The following is a 23,555-nucleotide window of genomic DNA, read 5'->3' on the forward strand; positions in this document are numbered from 1 at the left end:
TATAGGAACTGGGGGAACTGGCCGGGGGGCAGCGATCACTGCTCGGGGATGGGCTGGGCATCAGTCAACGGGTGCTGAGCAATTGTATTGTGCATCACTTGTTTTGTATATTCTTTTATCGTCATCATTATTATTAATTCCTCTGCTGTCCTATTAAAAGGTCTTTATCTCAACCCGCGCATTTTACTTTTTTCCCTGCTTCTCGCCCCATCCCACCGCGGGGGAGGCAGGGTGAGCGAGCGGCTGTCTGGTGCTCAGCTGCTGTCTGGGATTAAACCACAAGACATGGTACATAGTTATAGCGGTAGCAGCTCACCGTAACGCTGTGCCAAAGACGTATGGTGTAGCAGGGCTAAAGTACATCTCTGAAAAGGGGAATCAATTAAGTTCTTATAAAACACCTTACCTGAACTATTGTAAACATATGAGTAAGTTGTGAACATCCCCAAATATGAGAGGCATCGGTTGTGTTACTGTGTTTGGCCACTGGAGGCCAGACTTGCTGTACAGTTGAAAAAACAGCTCCAGTTCATACATGTAAAGTCACAGCAGCAATATTAAAATGCAGCAAAAATAGACTAACAATTATCTTGCCTTTTTACAGTTGAAAAATGAAAGACTGGCCACGTATTGATTATATTTTAGAAAGTAGCCTGAGATTCTAAGCCTAGTCGTTCAAAGTAACGAAGCTTTCTCATAACTTTAAATCAAAACCAAGGAAAAGACATGCCCATTTTACAGTGTTAATGGAACAGAAGAAATAAAAAACAATAAAAATTAATACATAATGTCAACAATTAATCGTAATTACACAGACTTTGCTCTATGAGTAGGAGTTTTGATAAATTCAACTACTTTAAAGTTACAATATAAAATGTACTTTAGGAATAGTGACGTATATCATGTAGACACTAATACCTCTTTATGGCTGCCAACCATAAAGATGCAAGCCCTACTAAACAGAAAAAGCAGTTAATATGAAACAAGCTAAAACCAGCTGAACGAAAGCCCCTGAATCAATGCAGTACACATTTTCCACTACGCTGTTTTTTCACACGGGCTATGATCTGTTCCTTTCCCTAAAGAAGGAAAATCTATATAGCCCATATTTAGAAAAATAACAGAAGTTATCTCTTTGGAAAGGAGAGCCCGAAATATTCCATTTTCGAGCACATATTATTATGAGTTTTGGGGGTGCTGTTTCAATTAGGGAAACTGTGTTTACAGAAGAAATGTTGAGTTTACCTCACAGCCACAAAAGTCCTGAAGAAAATAAGCAAAGCATTGGATGACGTTAACGTGTTTCTGGCAATCTTTACTGGAATAGCAGATGAACACTTTTGGCCGGGGACGAAGTCTTTCCACATGGAGACCTGCAGCATATGCTGAAGATTCTGAGCTCTCCTCATCAAGATGGGAATATATATTTTCTAAATTGGAAGAGAGAAAGAGAGTTCACACTACAAAGCTTGGTTGTTTTGGGATTTTTTTTTTTAAACTTTTGCAGGCTCATTACCAATGCATACAGTAATGACTTTTTTCAAAAGACTTTTTCCTTTCCAGCCTGAATACGAAAGTTGCACGTGCTCTATTTATCCAGCTTATGACTTGCTACATATGTGGAACACACTTTGAAAGTGAAATGTGCAGTTATTACTGTACAACTCAGTAAACTCAAGAAAGGTTTATTTTATAAATAGAATGAGGTTGTTTCACCTCTATCCAGCTCCAAAAGTCTTTACCTCTCTGTTCGAATATTGTAAACCTTAAAAATGTATCATCATCAAGAGTTTCCTGTGTAACAGTGCCTCTTGTTTTTAAAAAAACACGACACAAGCCAGGTAAGAATGTTAAACTTCAGGAACACAAATCCCTTCAGAATATCATACAGTATCTCTCTGGTATATATATATATATATACACACACACACGTTTGGACATTAATTTGACATTAATTTGAATTAAGATATGATTAATTTATTTCAAAATAGCTATTAGCGTTTCTTTCCTTGCATAGATGCTTTTATGCTGGAACATAAAAGTCTGGTCTTACGCCAGACTAATTCAATCTAGTTCCACAGTTGATTAAGCTAATTTGGAATAAAGCATGAGTATTTCAAAATACAAATATCCATCTAGGGATTTAATTTAGAACAATTCATCAGGAATAACTATTCTGGAACAACTCTCTCTGTAGACAAATCCTTAGTGATTTGTCTGGGTTTTTTGTTGGAACTGTGCTAGCTGTGAGCAAAGGGATAGCCACAGAAGTCCAGAAGGTAAAAGGATTTAGCCCAGATACCATATAGCACTTGCAGTGTACCTCAATGCCAAAATTCAGATGGATAACACAGATATGTGAGGTTTGGGGAGGTAATCTCTTTTTCCATATTCATGAAACCACGATTCCCTAGATACTACAAAAAATGCCAATTGATTTTTAATATCTCAATGTAACAAGTGTGTCTTGCCAGCTCCTGGACACAGAGGAGAGAGAAGTCAGCAAAGAGGGATGGAATCTAATTTAGAGAAACATCTGCAAGTACGTCTTCGAAAGAGTAAATTTAGGAAGATGGCTTCGGATGAAGTATAAAGGCAACTTCCAGGAAAGTGAGCAAATCTGGAATAATAGATACAGGTAGTATTCCAGACAGCGCTGAGAATTGCATTGGAATCGCATGCCTTTACTTTCCTTCTGGTTTAAAATAAATATGACTTAGACATTTCTGAATGAAAGAAGGGAATGTTTAAAATATATCCATTTACAGATCCGTTTGTATTCTACATGGTCACGCAGTACTTTCACAAATAAAAAGAAACTCAAAACCAAAAATATTTCCCAACAGGTCTTTTGTTCTCTCCTTTCTACAGTGAAGTCTTGATTTGTGATACAATACTTTCTATGGCAACAAATTCCCATCAAGCACTGATTAGGAATTTGCTACAAGTTTCAACACACAAAAAAGCTCTGGGGAGGAAGGAGAGAGAGGTAGAAAAGAAAAGAAAGCTCTTCAGATAAAAAGTATTTCTGGAATAAACCTACCAGTTAAGACTTTTTTGGTTGCAAAAGTGCATCTTTAAATGGAACTCTGTATTGAATAAACCCTCTTACCTTGCTGTTTCTTGCGGCACATCACTGTGAAAAGCGTTGCAAATGCTGAAATGACAACTAAAGGGACTGTAATGGCAATAGCTCTTATCGGTCCAGCCCACGGAGAATGTACTTTGAAAAATAAAGCAGAATTAGTCATATGCAAATAAGCTATACTATAATTATCTAACCAAATCTTCACGCTGGGAATGTAAAACTGCTGCAATACACTATTATCAGGTAATTCTCAAATATACAGTAGAATCAAACATCATGTTCTGCTCCATTTTAAATAGGTTTTATGCTGATTGCCCCCATCACCACAGCATTAGAGCAACTAACATAAGTACCAAGTGCTGTATGCCAACTCATACCTCCCCCTGTGAGAACAACTCTACACAAAGTGTAGTTTTGATAAGATATGCAGTAGTCATTTGGACCTGTCAGATTTTTATTCCAGGGTGCTGAACTAGCCACTTAGAAAGAACTGTCTTCCCGCACAGATTACCTTTAGCAACGTGCATTAGGATTCAGTCCGTTTCACCCGTTGCCTTCATCTGCAGCTATGTTTTGTGTTTGCAGTTACATTCTGCAATCCCTATTTAGCTTCTCAGTGACCGGTCTGAAACATAGACGTGCTAAGCATTCACCTGACAGGTTTTCCAGACTGCTTAATTTCATTTCAGGGCTGAAGTACACAGGCAGCTCTCACAGTTTCATCACGTTGTTTCCACACTACTGCATGCATCAGTTGCACGCAATTAAGACACAGGCTATGATTCTTCATATCCATATATACAACAAAAGTCACTTTCCCACAAAGATTTCCAATGATATATTGATCTAAACTGTACTAAATATAAATGTACAGAGATGCAGATGTGTATGTACGAGTGTGCATGTCTACTCTTTTTTCATTAGGTCAAAAGATCACAGCACAATTGCCTCAGTAGTCTTGATTACGGCAAACAGACACAGGTCAAATCAAGATTTATTTCCAACAGAATTAAAACCTAATTAAAATTAATAAGGTAAATACTGTATACTGTTTAAAAAGCAAAGTTCTTACCTGGTTTTAGCGCATAGTGCATTGTTTTCCTTGTTGTATTAGTGTCATCAACCAGCTTTGAAAAGTAAAAGTTGAATTTTATTTTGTGGAAATTTAATTTTACTTATTTTCTGCAATATGTAAACAACTATAACAGCTTTCATGACCAAATGTGAAGAAACTTACTGTTCAAAATTTAAAATTACAGAGCACCACAATCTCGTAATTAGTGGAATCATTCATCTTTGTTAGTACATAGTTTGATGTTGTAACATTAACTTTCAGAGTTCACATACTGTCATCACCAAAAGAAATACCCACTTTTCAAGTATAGTAAAAATTGACCAAACTACAGAATTCCAATCAAAAAAAAGTCCAAGAATTATGCAGACCCACAACTTTACTTGAAGGCACAGATGAAAATGCCATGCACTCGGGGAAGCAAAGCTATGGAAAGGTGAAGAACAATCTGTTTAAAAAATTTTTCTTGCCCAAGGTAATTCAGTAGGGATGCCTGAAGTCCAATTTTACCAAAAAGTGACTGGAAATACTTTAATGACAGTTAATTCCTCCATTAACATACTCATTTAGCTGTTGTACATATGACTATTTATCAATATTACCTCAATTATATAATCCCCTGGAGATACATTCTGAAGAATACAGCTTGTAGTATCTGTGTTTTGCTCCTACATCAAAGAAAGAGAATACTTTGCAAGCCATTCACATACTTTTAAAACCTAATAAAAAAATACATTTGCATTGATTTAGAAATATACAGTGCCCTCCTGTATTAAGACACCTTAAACCAGCAAAACTAAGTCTCTCCATTCAAATATGCAAGGACTATAATCCTCTGCCTGCAGAATTAAAATAGGATTAATTATCCAAAAAAATCTTAACAGTTCGGTCTAATACATAAACTCTGCATTGTGCCCTGAAGCTCCCTAGCTCCCAGCGAGAACAAACTTGCTACTGAATACTAACCACAGTTAAGGACAATACTACAGCAAATGGCAGCTCCCATAAATAAGACTTAGGCACACAGCTGTACAAAATCACAGACAACCCAATTCCATGCACGTACTAAAATGAGAGCTACCTTGTGGTACCATCTCAGATGGGTCATCTATAAAGCGGTCAAATTTGGTGCAAAGGTGAAACAAAAAAAGTAGGAAATAATATGTATAACAAACATAATAAAACTACAGTTTGAAGTGCTCATTAGTTGTAGGGTCTTCAAGAGAGACAACAGTCTCTTCCCATTTGCTTATACTATCCAGCTCCAATGGAGCCCTCGTGCCTGGTTTTGGCTGATGAGTGCTATCACAATACAATTATCATTTACATAAAGAGTACCAAATAGTTTAAAAATTTTAAAATTGATAGTATTCTATATTATATTAAGTTTATAAAGTTTCTATAAAGCCTTAGAACATCTAATATTAATAGGTTTTGTGCTTTTAAGAGTTGCAAACTCAGCGACGTACCTGTTTGCAGGTCTTTTGCTTAAATGGCCCTTCGTGCTTAAGTTTGTAGTGAAGAAAGTAATATCTGAACCCAAAGTTGTGAGGTGCATGGTCAAAGGACACTTGCATGTTAAAACCCTGCTGGGTAACGTTCAGATTCCTTGGCTTCCAGTCTGTCAGAGGAGATATTCATGAATTGGAAAAAAGTGACTCTTCAAGTACAGTAACTTTTTGTAAGAGGAATATGCAGAAAGTACTACATTTTACTTACAGGGTTTGCAGACAAGGTTTTCCGGCTGTAGCAACAATTCGCATGCTGCAAATACACACAAAAATTATTAATGATACAGTATCAAAATGCTATGCTATTTAAATAGAAAAAGAACAAGGGCAAAAGAAGGGAGCTCATCATTTTGAAGACAATACCCCCATTTCTTTCCCAGTCTCTAATATGCCTGGAGTAACTATATTTTGCAAACTTAGCTTCTTTGTTATGATTTCAAGTCCCTTCTCATCTCTACATGAGAAACACAGGTTCATTAATTTGAAAATAGCATTCCTTAGGGAGACAAAAGGGATAGCATCAGGCACAGCACAGCAGGAGAGGAAGCTGAAACTAGCCTTAAAGACATTTACTCAGAGTAAATAAGTATGCCGAGAACTATTACAAAGACAAATGTTACTGTAGTTTGCAGCAACAGACAGACTTGGAAATATTTTAAGAAAAGTTTCATAGGGCAAAAAAACCTAAGCAGGACAAATATCAACATTTCATCCCAAAGGGTACTTGCAGTTTCTCATCATACCATTTAAGCACTGAGGAGCTTATTCAAGTTTCTCCTCTGTGACTCCAATGAGAACTGCTATGTAGTTTTGAGAAATTCAACTCGATTTGTTGCTACCTAATTTTATATGCACTCATCTATCTCTCTCTCTAGATATCTGTTTTTGAAACTGTGATCTCAAAAACAAAACCAACCTGAGCTTCTTCACAATGTCCAGAGAGGAGAAGGAGCAAACCATCTTCCTGAGTCAAATGTTCCTGAGAACCATGGCAGTAATCCTGCTATAGGCAAACCGGGGATAATCTCAGGCCTACCTGAGACTTTTCTTCTGGTTGTTGCCTAACACGTAGTATCATACACCACAGATTTATCTGTGGCGTCCAAATTCTTTCCACTTAACATCCCGAACTTCCTTCAAAGATTATGCCAGTAACTATCTTAACCCAGACTCATCTAACATCATCATCTACTACATTCCTTTGTTGGGAAAACTACAAAGCCGGGGGGTGGCGCCCATTGGTGAAGAGATGATATGCAGTACTACACTGTATGCAATACTTACGTCTAGTTCGGAAGAAAAATGGGTGATAATTACTTTCGTTTTTAATGGAAGGAAAAGGAACAATCTTTACAAAGTAATCTGTTTCAAACTTCAAATTTACAAAGGGCTGGGATTCCATTCCCTACAAAAAGACAAGATTGCAACATATTTTAAGATCAACTACTATAACTGAAAGTATCTTTCAAAACAGGCCCCCAGTTTTGTGCACGTAAGCAGAAATTAATACATTAAGAATCCTTTATCTGCCCCTCCATGACACACTGACGTGAGGAATCTCAGTACAGAGCTGGATGGGGGCTATTACAGATGTGCACCCGTACTCCCGAGTCACCCAATGAGAGCTTCCAGCTTCAGGAAAGCTTCTGCAGAAGGCGAATAGATCTGTCTCTAGCTCAACGATGACCCTTAGTTTGAAGAATACTACTTTTAGGAAGCAACCTGCATCCTAGTAAACAGCACACTGTATATATATTTAGACAGAGATACATTTCATTTATATGCAGCATATAGACACTTTCAAGACTACTCATACAATCAAGCAACAAGGAAACTTTTCTTGAAACAAAGCACTTACTGTTCGTTTAAAACTGGGGCTGAGCTGCTTTGGATCTTTTAAACCCATCTGCTGGCATTGTCTTCCCTCTGATTTTAACTCCTCAAGTATTACTCGAAATCCTTTCAGGTATTCAATCCCTGCAAACAGTAGGGCATTTAAATAGAAGACTAATACTTCAAAATGAATAATGTGGTATTTTATATAATTTGAATATATTTCATTTGTCTTTAAAAATAAAACTTACCATTCATATGAAATATGTTTGTGTTTCAATACCTGTTGTTGCATGTCAGTTCTTCCCGCATTTTCTGTCTTGCCTATTTAGAATTTAGTCTTTGGCAAAAGCTGCAATTACTACATACTTGTGTAACGCTTGGAGCAGAGGGGCCCACGTCGCAGCTGGGGCTTCCAAATTATCACTGCACTCTACGTTATCATTACCTTCATCACCCTCAGGAATACTTTATAGTAACTTCACATTTCCATTATTAGCAATGAAATACAACATTCTGCTAGCAAATCATAGAAATACCCCTTTATAACATCTTCCTAGCACTTCTGAGACTACCAGATTAAAGTGATAGCGGTTGTTACAACTTCTTTAATTCTAGTATAGTACGGGATAACAGAAAACTTGACTTAAATGGAATGGAATTTGTTCCAGTGAGTGAACACTTCCAGTTATTTCTGACTGCTGCCAGAACTACACCCATTTTTTTCAGGTTACTCTAACACAACTAACTCTCAGCACAGTGTCTTACATTTCTTTGCAATTTTGTCATCGTGGAATTACTTCGCTACACGACTAAACTGAGTCCCGGTGATGCGAATGTCACAGGACAGGGGCAGAGCATTACCCCGGGATCGTTCTGTGGCTCAGGTACCGAAGTCACTGCACAGGTCTTCAAGACTAACTACCACTACTCCATCCAATTACAGATTTTCAACAGCATTACATACAGCAGAATACGTATTTATCAAAGACACAGGCACAGCCTTTGTAAGGTAAATGCTACATAAATCCAAAGGGATTAATTTGAGTTTATGCTATGCTTGTCAAATTAAAAAAAAAAAAAAAAAGCCAAATGTATGATTTTCCATGGACCTCCTCTGTTTCACTAGTCTCCATGGTTTTGTGGGGTTTTTTTAATGTTTTATAATCCTGTAGAAGATAAAGACCATGAGTTGCCCAATGTGTTCTTAATATTCCATGGAACAAAAGCCCTACTTGTGCTTACATGAAGACCATGAAAGAGAAAGTGTCCAGCCTCCACGTTACCCGAGATGCTTCGGCGGCAGTTCTGTCCTCACGCTTTCCAAAGGATTAACCTCTGATCATTGCAAGACAGAACACCAAGCTTTGTTTCCCGTAGAGATTTGATTCATCCAGGCTGCAGCTGAAGATTACCAAACGCTTTCAACTGCACAGTTTTGCAGAAGTAAGTGTAATTTTCATATAGTCTTTTAAACCCCAGAAATGCATTATTTCTTCAATTAAAAAAAAAAAAAAATTATGAAATTGGGAGGCAACAAAAACTTGACAGTTTTTCTTATCTAAAAGTGTTTGATTTAATAAATGCAGGTCTAGGCTAAAAAGTTTATATCAAGTTTAATAAAGACACATTTGCATTATTAGCCATATCTCATCATTTAGGATGCAATCCTACCACATAAGTGGGAACTTCCAGCTCTTACTAACTCATAAGAAAAACCTGATTTAAAAGCTTTTTCAGGGAGTATGAACCATGAAATATCAAGTTGAGACTCTGCTGTATGAGTAAAAGAACATGAAAAAAAAAAAACATACTAATTTCTGTTTTAATTTTGAAAACTGTATTGTGCTTAACTCTAATTATTTCATTGATATGGAAAAGCACCTTTGCAGTTAAAATTCTTTAATGAAGTGTTAAAAATGTTCAAGAAGGAAACTCCCCCTCTTTCGTTTGCTAAACACCAGTGACTAAAAAAAATGAATTTATATTAAGTTACTTTATTTAGGACCTTAGTTAGCGTGAAGAAAGAGAAATTATGAGCAGGTGTTGCTACAGAGAGAGTGCACTATAGTGCACTGGTCTCCAGATTTTGTTGATCATGCACTCCTATCAACAAAAAAATTTTGAGCACCAACCCCCAGTATATTTATAAAATATACATATGTACTACTGTGCTAATATATATGTATTTATATTTACATTATAAAATATACACAAAAAACAAATTTAAAAAAGCACGAGATGAAGATTAAAAACTATTTTTAAAATAATTTTTATTCTATTAGTGATACAAAAAACTTTTTTGTTCCCACTTTAAAATATTAATAATATTTTTGAGTGAGAGTTATGTGATTGAATAGGCTTCATTGTTTTTTTAAATCTTGGTTTAATACTTTGTGATATGGCAATTCGAAGGTCTGGTTCTAAGCTCAGTTTATTTCGTTACTTGGTTTTAATGGCTGTCATAGCTGAAAAAACAACCTCACAAAGCTACATGGATCCAAATGGAGCACCTGCATCACTGGCTGCATTTACTAAACCATGACACTCGTTTTTCACTTCCATCCTCTAATTATGCAAAGGTTTTTCTTGAAATTTGGCTAGTAAACTTCTGTCTTGCCTGATGTCAGTTGTTCTTGCAAACAAATCAGGATGTGTTGCATTTTTATATTTTTAACAAATGGGTTCAAAACCCACTGAAACTCTGCATTCAGAAGATTTTTAAACAGGCTAGGAAATTCTGTTTCCTGATTTTTTAAGTGTAAAAAATACGAGAGCTTTTATAGGTGAGAAGCTGGCATTGTTTTCAGCAACAAAATCAAATAACAAACATTTCCAAACACCCATTTTCAAAACCCTCTTTCCATAGCATGAGTTTCTTTTGAAAAGCAGTTACTCTCTCAGTCATAGCCAAAATGTCACCTTTACCTTGAAGAGACACATGAAGTGTGGTTTAGTTTGGTTTTGTTAAATGTCTGCTAGGTCGCATACTACTGAGAGCCACCTGCCATCCCAGAAAAGGTCAGCAAATGTGGAACACTTGTCTGGTGGTGAAAGCAGAACGCTTAACTCAAAGACTTGAGTTTGACAGCTCTTAAGCACTTCGCCACGAGATAACCAGTGAACCTCTCTCTGGCACAAAAGATTTTCATGGTCATTCCCCATTTCATTACAAAGTATTGTTAAGATTCTACTATTTAGATGTCTTGTTTCTATAAAACTAACCACACTGATGACATCCTGTGCGCTTCTGGCTCCAACTTCGTTGCTGCAATAGTTTCCCTATGAACGGTGCAATGACTGAATTTCACTGGTGGTGCTATCTCTGGAACTTTATGCCAGAATCCTTTTTTTCATTCCAGTTTTTCCCTGTATTATTTCAGCCAGTTTTACTGTGGCAGGAAGAACAAACATTTAGTTTCCCCAGCAGTACGTGGCTTTTTGTCTTTCACCATTGAGTAAGAAATCTCGAAGGAGATTTCACAAAAAGAGGCTTCTAAAGATTTATCACTAGGTTCAGTGAAATTTTGTACTTTATTTAGTATTGCATGGCTTCAAGCATTGCTGAAAAAATTGCAGAGGTTTGACTTCATGTTCCAGATGCTTAGTTTTCAAATGTCTTGCTAATCATGATGGCTTCACAGGATCAACTAGTATCTCAAGGCACACGATACGCTTCGGGCAAGGTTCACCATTAACAATGGCAGGTGTAAATCCGTATTTCAAATACTCTCGATAATTTTGGCCAACTTTTTATCAGAACTGATGAGATAGTGAATGTTTTTACCTTCTAACATGGCTGGTGAAGAGCCTGTACTAGGAACAGGGGAACTGTCAGCTCTACTATTTTCTTGTTGTTCGCGTGTCCTCGCATTATTAGTATTACCTTCAACTACCTTAAGCCACTTGTCCATTTCATCATGATGGTTAGTTTAGTTAAAATGAGAGAATATAATCAGTAAATCCACCTAACCTGGCACGCACACACACTGCAATACGCCACAATACGCTGAAAGCAAACGGAAGCGAGGGTGCCGCTGTGAACCCCTCCACGCTGGACAACACCCACTCTTCCTTCCGCATACCTCACGTACCACATGTGAAACACGAACACCTGACATACAGCCCGAGCAAGGGTGCCAGTGTCAATCCCTATACTAAATATTAGTAAAGCTTAGTTTTTCTTTTCAAGATTTAAAACATATGTAAATAGAAGTTCTAAAATTTTCTTCGCGTGCCCCAGTGGGTCATCTTGCGCACCCCCCACTTCAGGGACTCCTGCTCCAGTGGGCAACGAGGTACTTCCAGTGACATTTAAGTGATTGAGGAGTATTCCTAGTGACCAGACCTGACAAGGAAACATGTTAAAGTTTGTAGCTATGATTAAATAATGTTGTCCACCTGTAAGACGATCTGCATCCTAAAGAATATTTAAGTGTATTGGCAATTCAACTCAATCAATGCCACCGAAATGCACCAATGCCTTGGGGCAGACAATGAGATCAGGGCTATTACGCAGTTCTGAAGAGCAGGAAAAATGCAACGAACTGGAATAGTAAACAGCAGCATATGGCTGCAGAGAGCATCCTAGTTTTAAGGGTATTTCAAGTGAGCTAGCAAAAATAGCAGCTTTGCCAAGCTGTTAAGATTTTCTTTCTTCTTAGGCAGTTTGCTTCAAAGATTCCAAGCATAATGTAGTTATTTTACTTAATACCAATCAGCAAGAAGTTATTACCGAAGACACGATGAACTAGTCCATTTCCCTCGACTACTTACCGATGGCATTTGCTGTCCAAAGTATCGTCACTGCAACCTGTTCATAACATGCATACTGACTGATAGTTATATTCTGCACATCTCCAATGACGTGTCTTCCCACTGAATTCAGATAAGGCGTGCAGTCTAAAAATATGGAGAAATAAACGCTTTAAGAAAAACATTCTAGCTGGCATTCTTGCGCCATACCAGAGCAAGGAAATCATCTACCAGCAGCACCTCATCTTAAAGATCTATTCAAGCAACCAGTTTCCAACGTGACCCGCATCTTTCCACGTAAAGAATTATGGTAATTTCCTAACATTTCATAAAGATTGTGCAAAGTAAAAGTACATGTGCACTATTTATTCTATAAAAAATATGTACCGTATAGTAAATCTAGAGGAAGCTTGTGTCTCAGGACACTGAAAAAAAACATTGAGCACAACCACTTTCACCAGCTGCAAAACCCTAGTTCACAAGACCCCAAAGGAAATTACCAGTTTATAATACCAGTGTAGCCTGTACCACACAGAGCAAAAACGACACATGTTGGGACTCCCAAAAGAGAACAACTTTTCCTCACCGATTACTCAAAAGCATATGAGGACTGACATTAATTTTGTGCATGTACAGTGCTTAGAGCAAGAGGATGTTGGTCACTGATCAGGCACGGATGAGAACAATGAACAATGTGAAGCTTTAGGACTGGTGCTCAAGAAGGGCTTTTTAACCACGATACTGCTTGATCCCGACCACAAAGAACCTACTGCCTAAATCCATCCCATCTCTGTCATCTGTTCAGTAGCCACATCCCCGTAGACCATTTTCCTGCCACTGGATTCAGTCAGAATTGGTTTTGTCTTGTTATCCTCACAAAATACAGTGTATTCCCTAAAGTTACAGCTCCGCAAACGTGATTACAGAAAACCTCAGCTTTCATTAAGAAAATAAAATGTACGAGAAACATTCTTGACTTTGTTGTTGAACTTGACCTTGTCTTTATGCATTCAAAACATGAAAACAAATAACCCCAAATTTTATTACTTTTAAAGCCTCACAATGTTTAGGCTCGTGTTTTGTGGCAGGAAGAGAAGTAGCGGCCAGAGAATTCAATAGTTGTGGAGCACGGTATGCGTGAAGGCGTGTACGCACAAACATTCTGCTTTTGAACTAGTACAGCTAACAAAATCCAGAAAAAGTTGACCGGTAGACCATGTATGACTGACCGATGATTAGGTCTAAAAAAATAAGATAATCTATATGCTACATATTTGTCTATACTGAGTTTGTAGAAATGAAACATGAAAAATCAAGTGTTATGATAAGCCAATGCAGGAAATTCAAATTTATTTCAGAGGTGTGATCTTAAAGGCAAGGAATGTAAAATGATTAACTGAAAAGCGGTTTTAGAAAATGGCTTTTTAATACGAGTAACAATGGTAAGGGGTCTTTTATGTAACTGCCAGGCAAATAAGAACAGAACTGTTTGTACAACATTGCCTTTTACAAAAGCTGGGCAGTTGGTACTTACTCTGCTGTTTGCGGAATTCTGTTGCTACGAGTGAACTCCATGACAGCATGAACTTCCTCTTAGGAGAATAGAGTATCTCTTTCAATGGAAAGTTTGAAGTAACGGTTTTTTGCTAGGTCTGGATCTAATTAATAGCAAGCCCAAGATTTTGGATCCTGGTTACTAAAATTTTATGGTCAAATGACAATTTGCCAAAATGGAATATAGCACAAATGTCTTAAGTTTGACTGTGAGTCACTGATTTACATTTTTAAAGAACAACAGCTTTAGGAAGAAAACAGCAGAGAAAAATAGCACTTTTCAGGAAACCACTTCTTTTAGTTGAATACAAGTGAAATACTAAAACATACAAACATTTGGTTTTCACCCGAATAAATAATCTAACCAACTAATTCAACAACATAAAATACAGCTCGCTAGAGCTGCTGCGTGGCAAAATAAAAGCCTTTAAATCAGAGCCAGCAAGGCAAATTCGCATTTGTGCTCACTTATTCACAGTAAGTATGTATCTCCATATTACATGAACTCTTTAGCCTTGATATCGGGGAACTCTTTTGCTAGTACTGCAGAACTCCAGTAACTCCTTTGTCCAGGAGGCATGCAGTGCCAGCAGAATTTTGAATTAACACTTGTCATTGGTTAAACACAGTTCCTGCTGTCAGAATTAATGCAAAAACCATGACAGATACTGGGACTTAAACAGGCTCCACTGTGCCAGCTAAACGTGGGGATCTCTGTTCTGACTGATATTAGTTCCTGTTTTCCTTTATGTAGATAAAAAAAATCGTAACTCTTTTGCAGCGACCATTTACCTCTTGTACAACCTGACATACTTCAATTTTGCTCATTTTAAATATTAACATCAAATTAGATTAAAAAAATTCACAGTGAAGGACTGCAAATTCAGAAGTTACCCTAAAAATAGAGGAACAAAAGGATGATGAGAATGAAATAAAAGCACTATTGTTAGGTTTGCTGATACACGCTCTCAATGATGGAATTTTACCCACCATCAGCATCTGAGGTAATTTCTTTGGGGAGGCAAGAAAACCAACCTGTGACTTGCACTGGCATTACTACCAACGTTACTGCTGTAAATTAGGACCTTCTCTTGACTGTACACTGAGTTTATATCGATGATAGCCACTAACTGCCCAAATAAGGATAAATTCCCAACGTAGTCCATAGTCATACTTTACTGACTAAACACAGACAACAAAAACCTTTAAAAAAAATGAAAACAATAACATACGGCCATTCAGCAGACATTTGAAGAGGTCTGAAGTATTATTGCTGCAACCTGCTTATTACTGTTGTTATGCCAAAGATTACTTTCTTCTTAGTTTAGCTGCAAAACAGACCACATCTGCTACAGCACTAAAACCATCCGTCTCCACCGAAAATGTAGACAGCAGTTTTCCACTAACCTGGTCCTTTCACACTGTAGCTAATGAAAAGTTCCAACTACTTCCACTAGATGAAGAGACACTATTCATCTTCAATATTCATATTCAATATTAATCCTTGCAAAGACAGATTTTTAATATATTCCCTGTATACAAACTACACGTTTCCTACTTTGAGACACACTTTACACTACTTTCCCCCAAAATCACACATCAGAGAAAAGATGTATAAAGCTTGAAATAATCCTTTCCTATGACTTTGTGTAGTGAACCTTTCAGAATAAAATCATTCTCTACGATTTTCCAGCCAAATACTGGGCAGATTATGTAGGCCAATCTGGAAGCGAAACTACTACAAATTATTAGATTGTTTTATTATCAGTGAAACACAGGAAAGAGAAGATCCACCAGACCCAGCAGAAAGAAATCTAGATTTTAAAATTATGTCAATACTAAAGAGCTCATGCTATTCTTAGAGCCATTTTTAAGAGACATCTTGCTATATATTGACAACTGTGATGGAGTCCTTGATTTTTGTGAATACAGTGCAAAATTTCAACTTACTGTCATATTTAAAGGTGATATTGAGTAGTCCACTGTTCTTGGTGACTGATGACAGCCCCTGTAGAGAAATGTCAAGAAAATAATTTGAATAAAGCAAGCTACTTTGAACTTACGTAGATTTTTATTTTGTAAATAGTTTGTTGGAGGATGATAGAACTCATGATTTTTTTCCTTCTGTTTGGGCACACCATCCATCAACCTGAACGCAGGCAATAACAGAACAGATTGCATACGCCTGCATGTGCTCACCTGTCATCAACTTTCTAAATGTAATACTCAAAGAAGTGGGGAAAAAAAAGAAAAATGAAAGTCTGAATGTAATATTTGCACGAAAACATGAAATTGTGACTTAAGTAGTATGACTTGCCCAGTACAATCACAGAAGAATCACATCTGTGAATCACAGAAGCTTATTTTTGAAAGTTACATGATGTTCTCAACTTGCACCATCTAGGTTAATCCCGCCCATGCAAAAACCACACCTTTAATCAAGGTTTAATGACAAATCAAATTACATTCTCCAGGGCAAACACAAGGCAAGAGAAGAGAAGAGAGAGTGCCAGCCTGAAGAAGCTGATCTCAATTCCACAGTCACGAACAAGAGTATCAGCAGTTCAAACAGAGAGAAGGAATGTCACTGCCAAGCGCTACAGTCATAGCACTTTAGCTCTATTTTCTCGGTGATTTTCAGGAAAGAAATTAAAGGTAGGAGCAAAAGAGTAGAAGAACTGATCAAAGAGCCCCCATCACATCCCAGACAGTCCCCATCTCACTACCGACCTCAGAACAGGTGCCTGAAAGACTCTCTCATCTATTTGGCAAACTAACCAAATTTTCAGCACACTCAGAATTCATCTATAATCAAGTCATCTTTTCTTTCATAAGTCCAATATTATTCAATGCTCACAAGAACTACACAGAACTCAAAGCTTAACATAAGCTGAGGTACGATAAGCCAGGACAAAAACCCCATGGCTTGGTTCACCAGTGCGCCTGAATTGTAGATGGGAGAAACTCTTACTACAGAGAGAGCATCAATGCCCGGTGTCCAGATATGTGCCCACAACTACCCTTCATTAAATTATTTTATACAGATATATTTATATGTACTTTATGTTTCTGTGCCTGATATCATTCTTGCGGAATTTGTATTTCCATGTGCTTTGAGTCTCACGTGGTTTATGCACTGGATTACTTTTCTGTTCTATTTATTTGAGTGAGAGGCCTCACTCATTTTACCATGTATTGTAAATATTTTAAAGAAATTCTTGCTGAGAAGAGCTTAGTTAGACAAAAAAAACACAGATGGAGAATTTAAATTTCAATCTTGCCATTGATTATTGGCTAAAATCAGCAAATAGTTAAAGGAGAACAAATCAAACAGTGGACTTCCAACTGCAATAATTCAGATAATTATATCCCATAACGTTCCCAGTAGAAGTAGATACTGTAGAAATCCATTATGCTGCATCAGGCACCCTCTTCTATTCTCAAATACTATTAAAATAGATACTGCCATCCTTGCTGAGTGTCACAGAAACTGAGGATTAACTGGAGAACCATTCCATCGCTCTCCCAGGGAGGAATCCAGACACATACACAAGCTTATCAGTCTGGTGTCTCTTCTATACCTATACAAAAGAACTTTGGACTTCAGAGACAGCAGTACCTTACCCTTCAGAAAGCACCGAAATTGGCTTTGGAACACAAAACGTAGCATCACTCGCACCCTTACCAGACACAAAGTTGAAAACTGTAACACTGACTCTTAGGGAGTAATATCATTCCCTGAAAGGCAAGTAACATCACAGTTACCGTTATCTTTAAAAAAATACTCCCCTTTTACATGGAATTATATCTGGGTTTACAGCTACAATATAAAGGACAGATGTTAATAGTATAAAAGGACTCCAACAGTAATCAGATGTTGTCGGGATCACGTGTAAACTTTGACGGCATCTCACTTAACAGTCAGACAGGTGTTTAGAAAGAAAGACAAGTATGAGTTAAGTTACCTTTAAAACCCCCCCTGTAAAATACTACCTAAAGAATGAAAGCAAAGCAGATCTTGATAGTACTGTTAGAAGTTAAATTTGTAATCTCACTCTCTTCTTAGGTGGCTTTTCATTTGTTTAACTTTGATTTAGTTTGGCATTAAACAAGCTGTTACACAAAAAGGTTTCCTGAAACAGGAAGGCGCCAATTTTTTTTTCACTCTTAACTTTTCTATTAATACCTGTTCCTTTCTGACTCATTTTCTCTTCAGCTATATAAAATCTCATTTAACTTACCACTACAGCAAAACAAAGGCATTGTGTGTTTGATAAAAAATACGAAAAAAAAAACCCAAAAGAAACTCTTGACTTTTTACATTTGTAAATAAAGGCAGATAAACCATCAAATTAATTGTTACCCGTCTTCCTTTTGTGTGCTAGAGCTCAAGTTTTCAGACATAAATTTCACCAACACCCACAGAAAATTAGCACAAGTATTTTCATTCTTCAGATATCCTATATTTTTTAAAAAATATAATATAGCAATGTTTTTTACTGCACCTTTAATTGCATTTCTACTGGAATTATGGTGACATCAGAAAACATGTAACAGTAGAAGTATAAATCAGTATACCACAATCATTAATAAAGTAGATGCAAAAAGTAAATATAACATAAGCCAAACTCTGCTGAACTTCACTGGTTGTAAGACTTTGCTCCCAAGTGCACAGAAGGTGCAAAAAGGCTGCAGTAATTTGGGGGAGAATTAGGGTCACCCCTTAAAGTGCCGAACGAGGTAACTGTCATATGAGCTGTAAGTGAAAACAGGTAAGCTAGTCAGACAATTTGATTGTGATGAACTTTGGTATTAATCCTCCAAGTACTTACTGCTCTAAGAATCTGTTCTTCCAGGAAGCATTCCCTTGTATTTAAGCCATAAAGCAACTGTGCTATTTAAATGGCTTACAGCTAAGACAACTTGTTTAGAACATCTTACTTTAAAACTATAAATACTAATGCTATGGCCTTAGGGCTCTACATTCTTAGTTAATTAACCACTAACATTTGTTGAATTTACATGCAGCTTTTAATTTATTCTGAACTTTACTAGAAAGCAAGTCTCCATTGCCTGGAGCTTTGTCTATCAAATCTCTTTGGTCCACCTATTTTTATACACACTGGCAGAAGGAACACATAGGAAGGAAAACAGCCAAAGCATCTTTTATGAAAAACTGTAGACCACTGATCTTTAAACAGATAATCAAAGTTGAAATGCACACAGATTAAATTACAGATAATCTTGTTTGTCAAAAAGCAGGGGCGGGGGTGTTATCCACAAGAAGATTAAATCTCACATTATGTGAGCTCAAAGCACGGAACTCCACAGAAAACATGATAAACTAAGGTCCAAATCCTGCATCTGTATTGGGCAAGCAAGCCAGAAAGAATTCCCATCCCATGTCACATACCTCAAATCACAGAGATCAACACTGGATCTGTTCCTCGACCCACGTGAACAACTCGGACAGTTAAGGTTAAGATCCTAAGATCTCTTAAATCAGCACAGTTCTGAGTAACACTAATAGACATCATCCCCCGAGGAATGGATAACTCATTTGGATGTTCAAGGCATGTGCAGGCATTCCATTTTATTTATCTTTCAACATGAAAAAGCACGAGTATTAAAGAGTCAAAGACTATTACATGAAGCTAACCTGTATTTTTGTTTGTTTATATTTTTCTAATACCTACCCTTCATTTATGGTAACAACTTATTAATGAAATGCACTTACGACAACTCTCTCTACCCATTACTATGCACAGAGGGACAAAGTTAGGATTACATTTCCAGAAATAAAGCTTAAATGAAATTTTAACCACAGGAACTAATCGTGCCTCCAAGAAAAGTTAAATTTAACTAATGTCTGCCATCAGAGGCATAAATTAAATACAACGGAAAGAAATAAAAAAAAAATCTGCTTAATTTTTATTGTTGAACTTTTCCCTCTTCCTTTTAATCTAGAACTTATAGCGTTTCATATTTGAAAGTAACACCTATTTTTTATATTTGACAATTCCTGCCAGAGATGGCACTGGCGATTTCAGAATTGTCCTATGAATAACCATTTTTACAAATAATATCGAAATACACTCCAACATTCAACTTTTGTTGAGCAAACACTCTTTCATTCAATAAAGGCAATGTATGCGTGTGAATAGGCACTGTCAGGCAGCCACTTTAACATCAAGCCTAGGAAACAGAGATAGATGCTAGCACTAATTAGAGAGATCTGGTAAAGGAGGTAGGAAATCACTTCCCCTCAAGCATAGCCTTGTGCACCAGACCAAAACAGTAATCACGATTCATCCTTCATATGTTGTTAATCAACGCACACATGGTCCTAATTTCATGCTCCCATGAGGCAAACTGAAGGGGACAATTGTTTTTGAACTCTAACATCAAGATGAATAATCAATGTTTATCATACTCATTGCTCAGTAAACTAAAAGCTTTGTGTTTGACATCTGCTCTTTTCATTTTAGAGCTTTCTTGATGCTTTCAACCAAGTTAAAATATTTTCTATTTCTACAGTCATCAGTAAAAAGATGAATTATCTGTACTATTTATACGCCTGCATCTTGGATGGCTTCCAACAGAATACAACAAGATACATAATTCATGCTAATGTTTGCTGTGTAACTTGTGTGTACTCCATTGACTGCAGAATGACTTCTAAACACCGGGTGGGTGGCTCTGCGCTGTGATTACTATATCCTTGGTGCAACTGACAATTCCAACCGTAAATCTTGTTCAGATTTGCCTTTTATTTATATATATATATATATATATGTTCCTGCGTTGAATGCACAAATTATGGGAATAACATTTAAAAAAAACCCATCTGAGTGACACTGGAGAAGTAAGTTTTAATAAAAGCAAATTCAAAGAGCAACAGGCTTCTCAGTGCCTATTTGAAACAGGGACTTAGATTCTTCAAAACATTTTTTTTATTTAAACTTCTTTTGATAAGTTGGCATCTTTTGTGTTTCTTCTTATACATGCAAGATAATGATTTACAAGAAACTACCAGATTTTGGTTGGTTCTTTGTTGTTAGTTATTTACTGTTTCACTGCTTCATCTTGAGAGCCGCTGCACACAAGTCCGGCCACAGAGGAGCTGAGCGTGTCTGCACAGCACGGCATCTTGAATGGGGCCCGAGATATGAAAGGTAGAGGACTGGTTTTACTTCGTTATAAACTATGTACTGGGGGGGGAGTAAACCATCATTTCTGAGCGTGAAGGAACTTCATCATCCATCCAACCCCTGATTACCCTCTTGCCATGCACGCTGGTTAGCTGGTTCTTCCCTAACACATCCCTGTCAGGGACAGCCTGTCATGCTCGAGGATCCCCGTTTTCCTTCCATGTTACTTGTGAAAATTCAGTGGTCGATCTCCAGGTGTTAGCACATTACTTTTACACAATTGTCCCTTTCAGACAGAGTATTAGGTTGTCTGGTAGATCAATTAGGCCCTTCCTCTGAACTGGAAGAACTCTTGTTTCATGTGAACATACTTAATGCTTGGGCTTTCTCAGCACAGCTCAGCCTTCCAGGGAGTAGATGCCTGGTGACCCGAGGCAGGCGTAATACACTTTCCTTTGCTTAAAACTCTCAGGCGTGTTCACGTTTAGCACATTCCTTCTCCATCTCCCAGAATACAGCTTTTTACCCCAATTTAAGCCCTGTGACTGGGAAAAACATTATGAAGTATCCATACTAGCCTTTTTTAAAAAACGTGCTAACTAACTTACCCAACAGTCAAAATCCTCTAAGAAGTAAAAAATTCAAAACCAGGACTGTACAGATGGCCCAGACCGCATGAGTTATAATCCAGGAATAACCAATAAAAAAGCTACTTTACTTAAGAATCTGGGAGATGAAACCTTCTTAAGAGTAACATGTAATACTTGTTTTCCTAAACCAAACATAAGGAACTCATATTCCACTTGTATAAGAATTGTCCTGACCTTTTGTGATCATTAAATATCTCATTTTTCACCAAATGATGACATTATCCATGGTTTTATGGCCGACTTCCCACATAGGTAATTACATTTTGTCTGAACAAATTCTTCTGCCATTTCAACGAGATACGGTTTTCTCAAGTTCCTCCCGTCACGAAAGGATATTGAATTTAACAGCTGCTGACTTAAGCCCTGTCAGAGAATGAGGTGGTCCCTACACGTACGCATGTATACTCGTTTGCCAGCTTGCTTCATGGGGGTCTTTTAGGATTTTTGGGGTGAAACATGCTGATTGAAGATCATGAATTGCAGCGTATCCTAACAAAACAAACAAAACCAAAAAACAAAAGAACAAAAAACCAAACCAAAAAAAACAGTAGAAATGCCTTTTCATTATGCCTGATTCCTGGCTATTTTAGCTTCTATTTTCCAAAGGCCATGTGGAAGGTTACCTTGCACATCAGTCAGTCTGCCCGAGAGGTAAGAAATCATTGTAAGGAAGAAATACTACAAAAAGTATTTACAGCATGACTCTTCAGTATGCAACATGGCTCCAGGCAGCTGTTCTCTGAACGGATGCCAACTGGTTTAGTTTAAGAAACAGACAATTCTTAAAGCCACAATTTAACAACAATAGAAGCAAGTTTAATCTATACTGCTTGCCGCCTACCGTGAAAATCTTAAATCTCTGAGTCAAGCCCAGGAATTCAATGCAGCAAAGCATGGCAGAAAAAGGGTACCAGCTCTTATTTCTCTCATGCAATTTGCAAGTCTGCCTAAGAAGTCTTCTATAGTTTGCCCTGTCACACTTAATTTTTTCCAACTTTCTTGTGTGAATAATGTTTGGTAAATTAAAAGCCTTCTAAAAAAAACACACACACACACACACACCCCGCTCCAAATCAACAGAATAAATATTTTCAAACAATGCACATTTCCCACAAACATTACTGAAATGTGCTGGTCTAAGGATATTTGGACAAAAGCCAGAGGTCTGTAGTTAAACCAGCGTTCCCTGAACTGTGGGACACCACCCCTGGCAGGAGAGCTGGGAGAGGAGAGAGGTGTTTGGGAAGGGAGGGGGAGAAGCAGCAATGCCAGGGCAGGTGCGGGAACGGTGACTGCGACTGGGAAGGAAGGGGGGTGCAAATGGCAAAGTTGTTTTTAGCGGGACCCAAGTCAAATTAGTTTGAGAAACGGACTTGTGCTATAAACAACAAATAAACAGAATAACTCATATCTGAAATAATGGAGGAGGAAGAATTAACGAAGCCTGTTATGCACGCTTACTGCTTAACATACAACACAGCATACTAAAAACTGAACGAGCCGGCTAATTATTTCACTCAAATTAAAGAATATATTTCTTCTTACGATGGGAAGTCATCCACGACTTCAATAAGCCTACAGGGTCCCTCACACTTAGAGAGACAATTACATACGCGCTGAATTTTACCTTATGCCCAAGCACTTCTAAACTAACGTACCTAGGAAACAATTAAACAATATATTTTCATTCATTTAATTGACTGTCCACTTAATATGCAAACATGCAGAGCCATAAGCTGAGAGGGACAGTCTCTCTCTCTCAAAGAGGTTCAAAGAGTTAGAAGACAATCAAGAAAAGGTTTCAAGAGGTGACTGAAGCATGAGAACAACGGATATATATTATTTATATTAATACGCATATAATATATATGGATATCTTCATTCATTCATTTTGCTTACCACATTAAGAAATGATGTGGCTTTCAGAGGAGAGACCATCAG

General features: G+C 37.4%; 1 protein-coding gene across 2 annotated transcripts in view; it reads right to left on the minus strand.

Moving 5' to 3' along the window:
• IL17RD (interleukin 17 receptor D) overlaps nucleotides 1-23,555 on the minus strand; it is a 70,760-nt gene that overhangs the window by 5,880 nt on the left and 41,325 nt on the right. For both annotated transcript variants that reach the window (XM_087744987.1, XM_087744986.1), the window contains exons 2-11: nucleotides 15,764-15,821; nucleotides 12,281-12,406; nucleotides 7,530-7,648; nucleotides 6,956-7,076; nucleotides 5,880-5,924; nucleotides 5,630-5,781; nucleotides 4,763-4,828; nucleotides 4,161-4,215; nucleotides 3,113-3,223; nucleotides 1,246-1,430 (exon numbers count right to left, since the gene is read on the minus strand). In XM_087744987.1, the coding sequence (XP_087601113.1) occupies nucleotides 1,246-1,430; nucleotides 3,113-3,223; nucleotides 4,161-4,215; nucleotides 4,763-4,828; nucleotides 5,630-5,781; nucleotides 5,880-5,924; nucleotides 6,956-7,076; nucleotides 7,530-7,577 (783 nt within the window). In that variant the 5' untranslated portion in view covers nucleotides 7,578-7,648; nucleotides 12,281-12,406; nucleotides 15,764-15,821. The remainder of the gene's footprint in view (nucleotides 1-1,245; nucleotides 1,431-3,112; nucleotides 3,224-4,160; nucleotides 4,216-4,762; nucleotides 4,829-5,629; nucleotides 5,782-5,879; nucleotides 5,925-6,955; nucleotides 7,077-7,529; nucleotides 7,649-12,280; nucleotides 12,407-15,763; nucleotides 15,822-23,555) is intronic.

This window comes from Nipponia nippon, unplaced genomic scaffold, assembly GCF_047370975.1.
Source record: "Nipponia nippon isolate SJK-2023a ecotype South Korea unplaced genomic scaffold, ASM4737097v1 scaffold_9, whole genome shotgun sequence".
NCBI lineage: Eukaryota > Metazoa > Chordata > Aves > Pelecaniformes > Threskiornithidae > Nipponia > Nipponia nippon.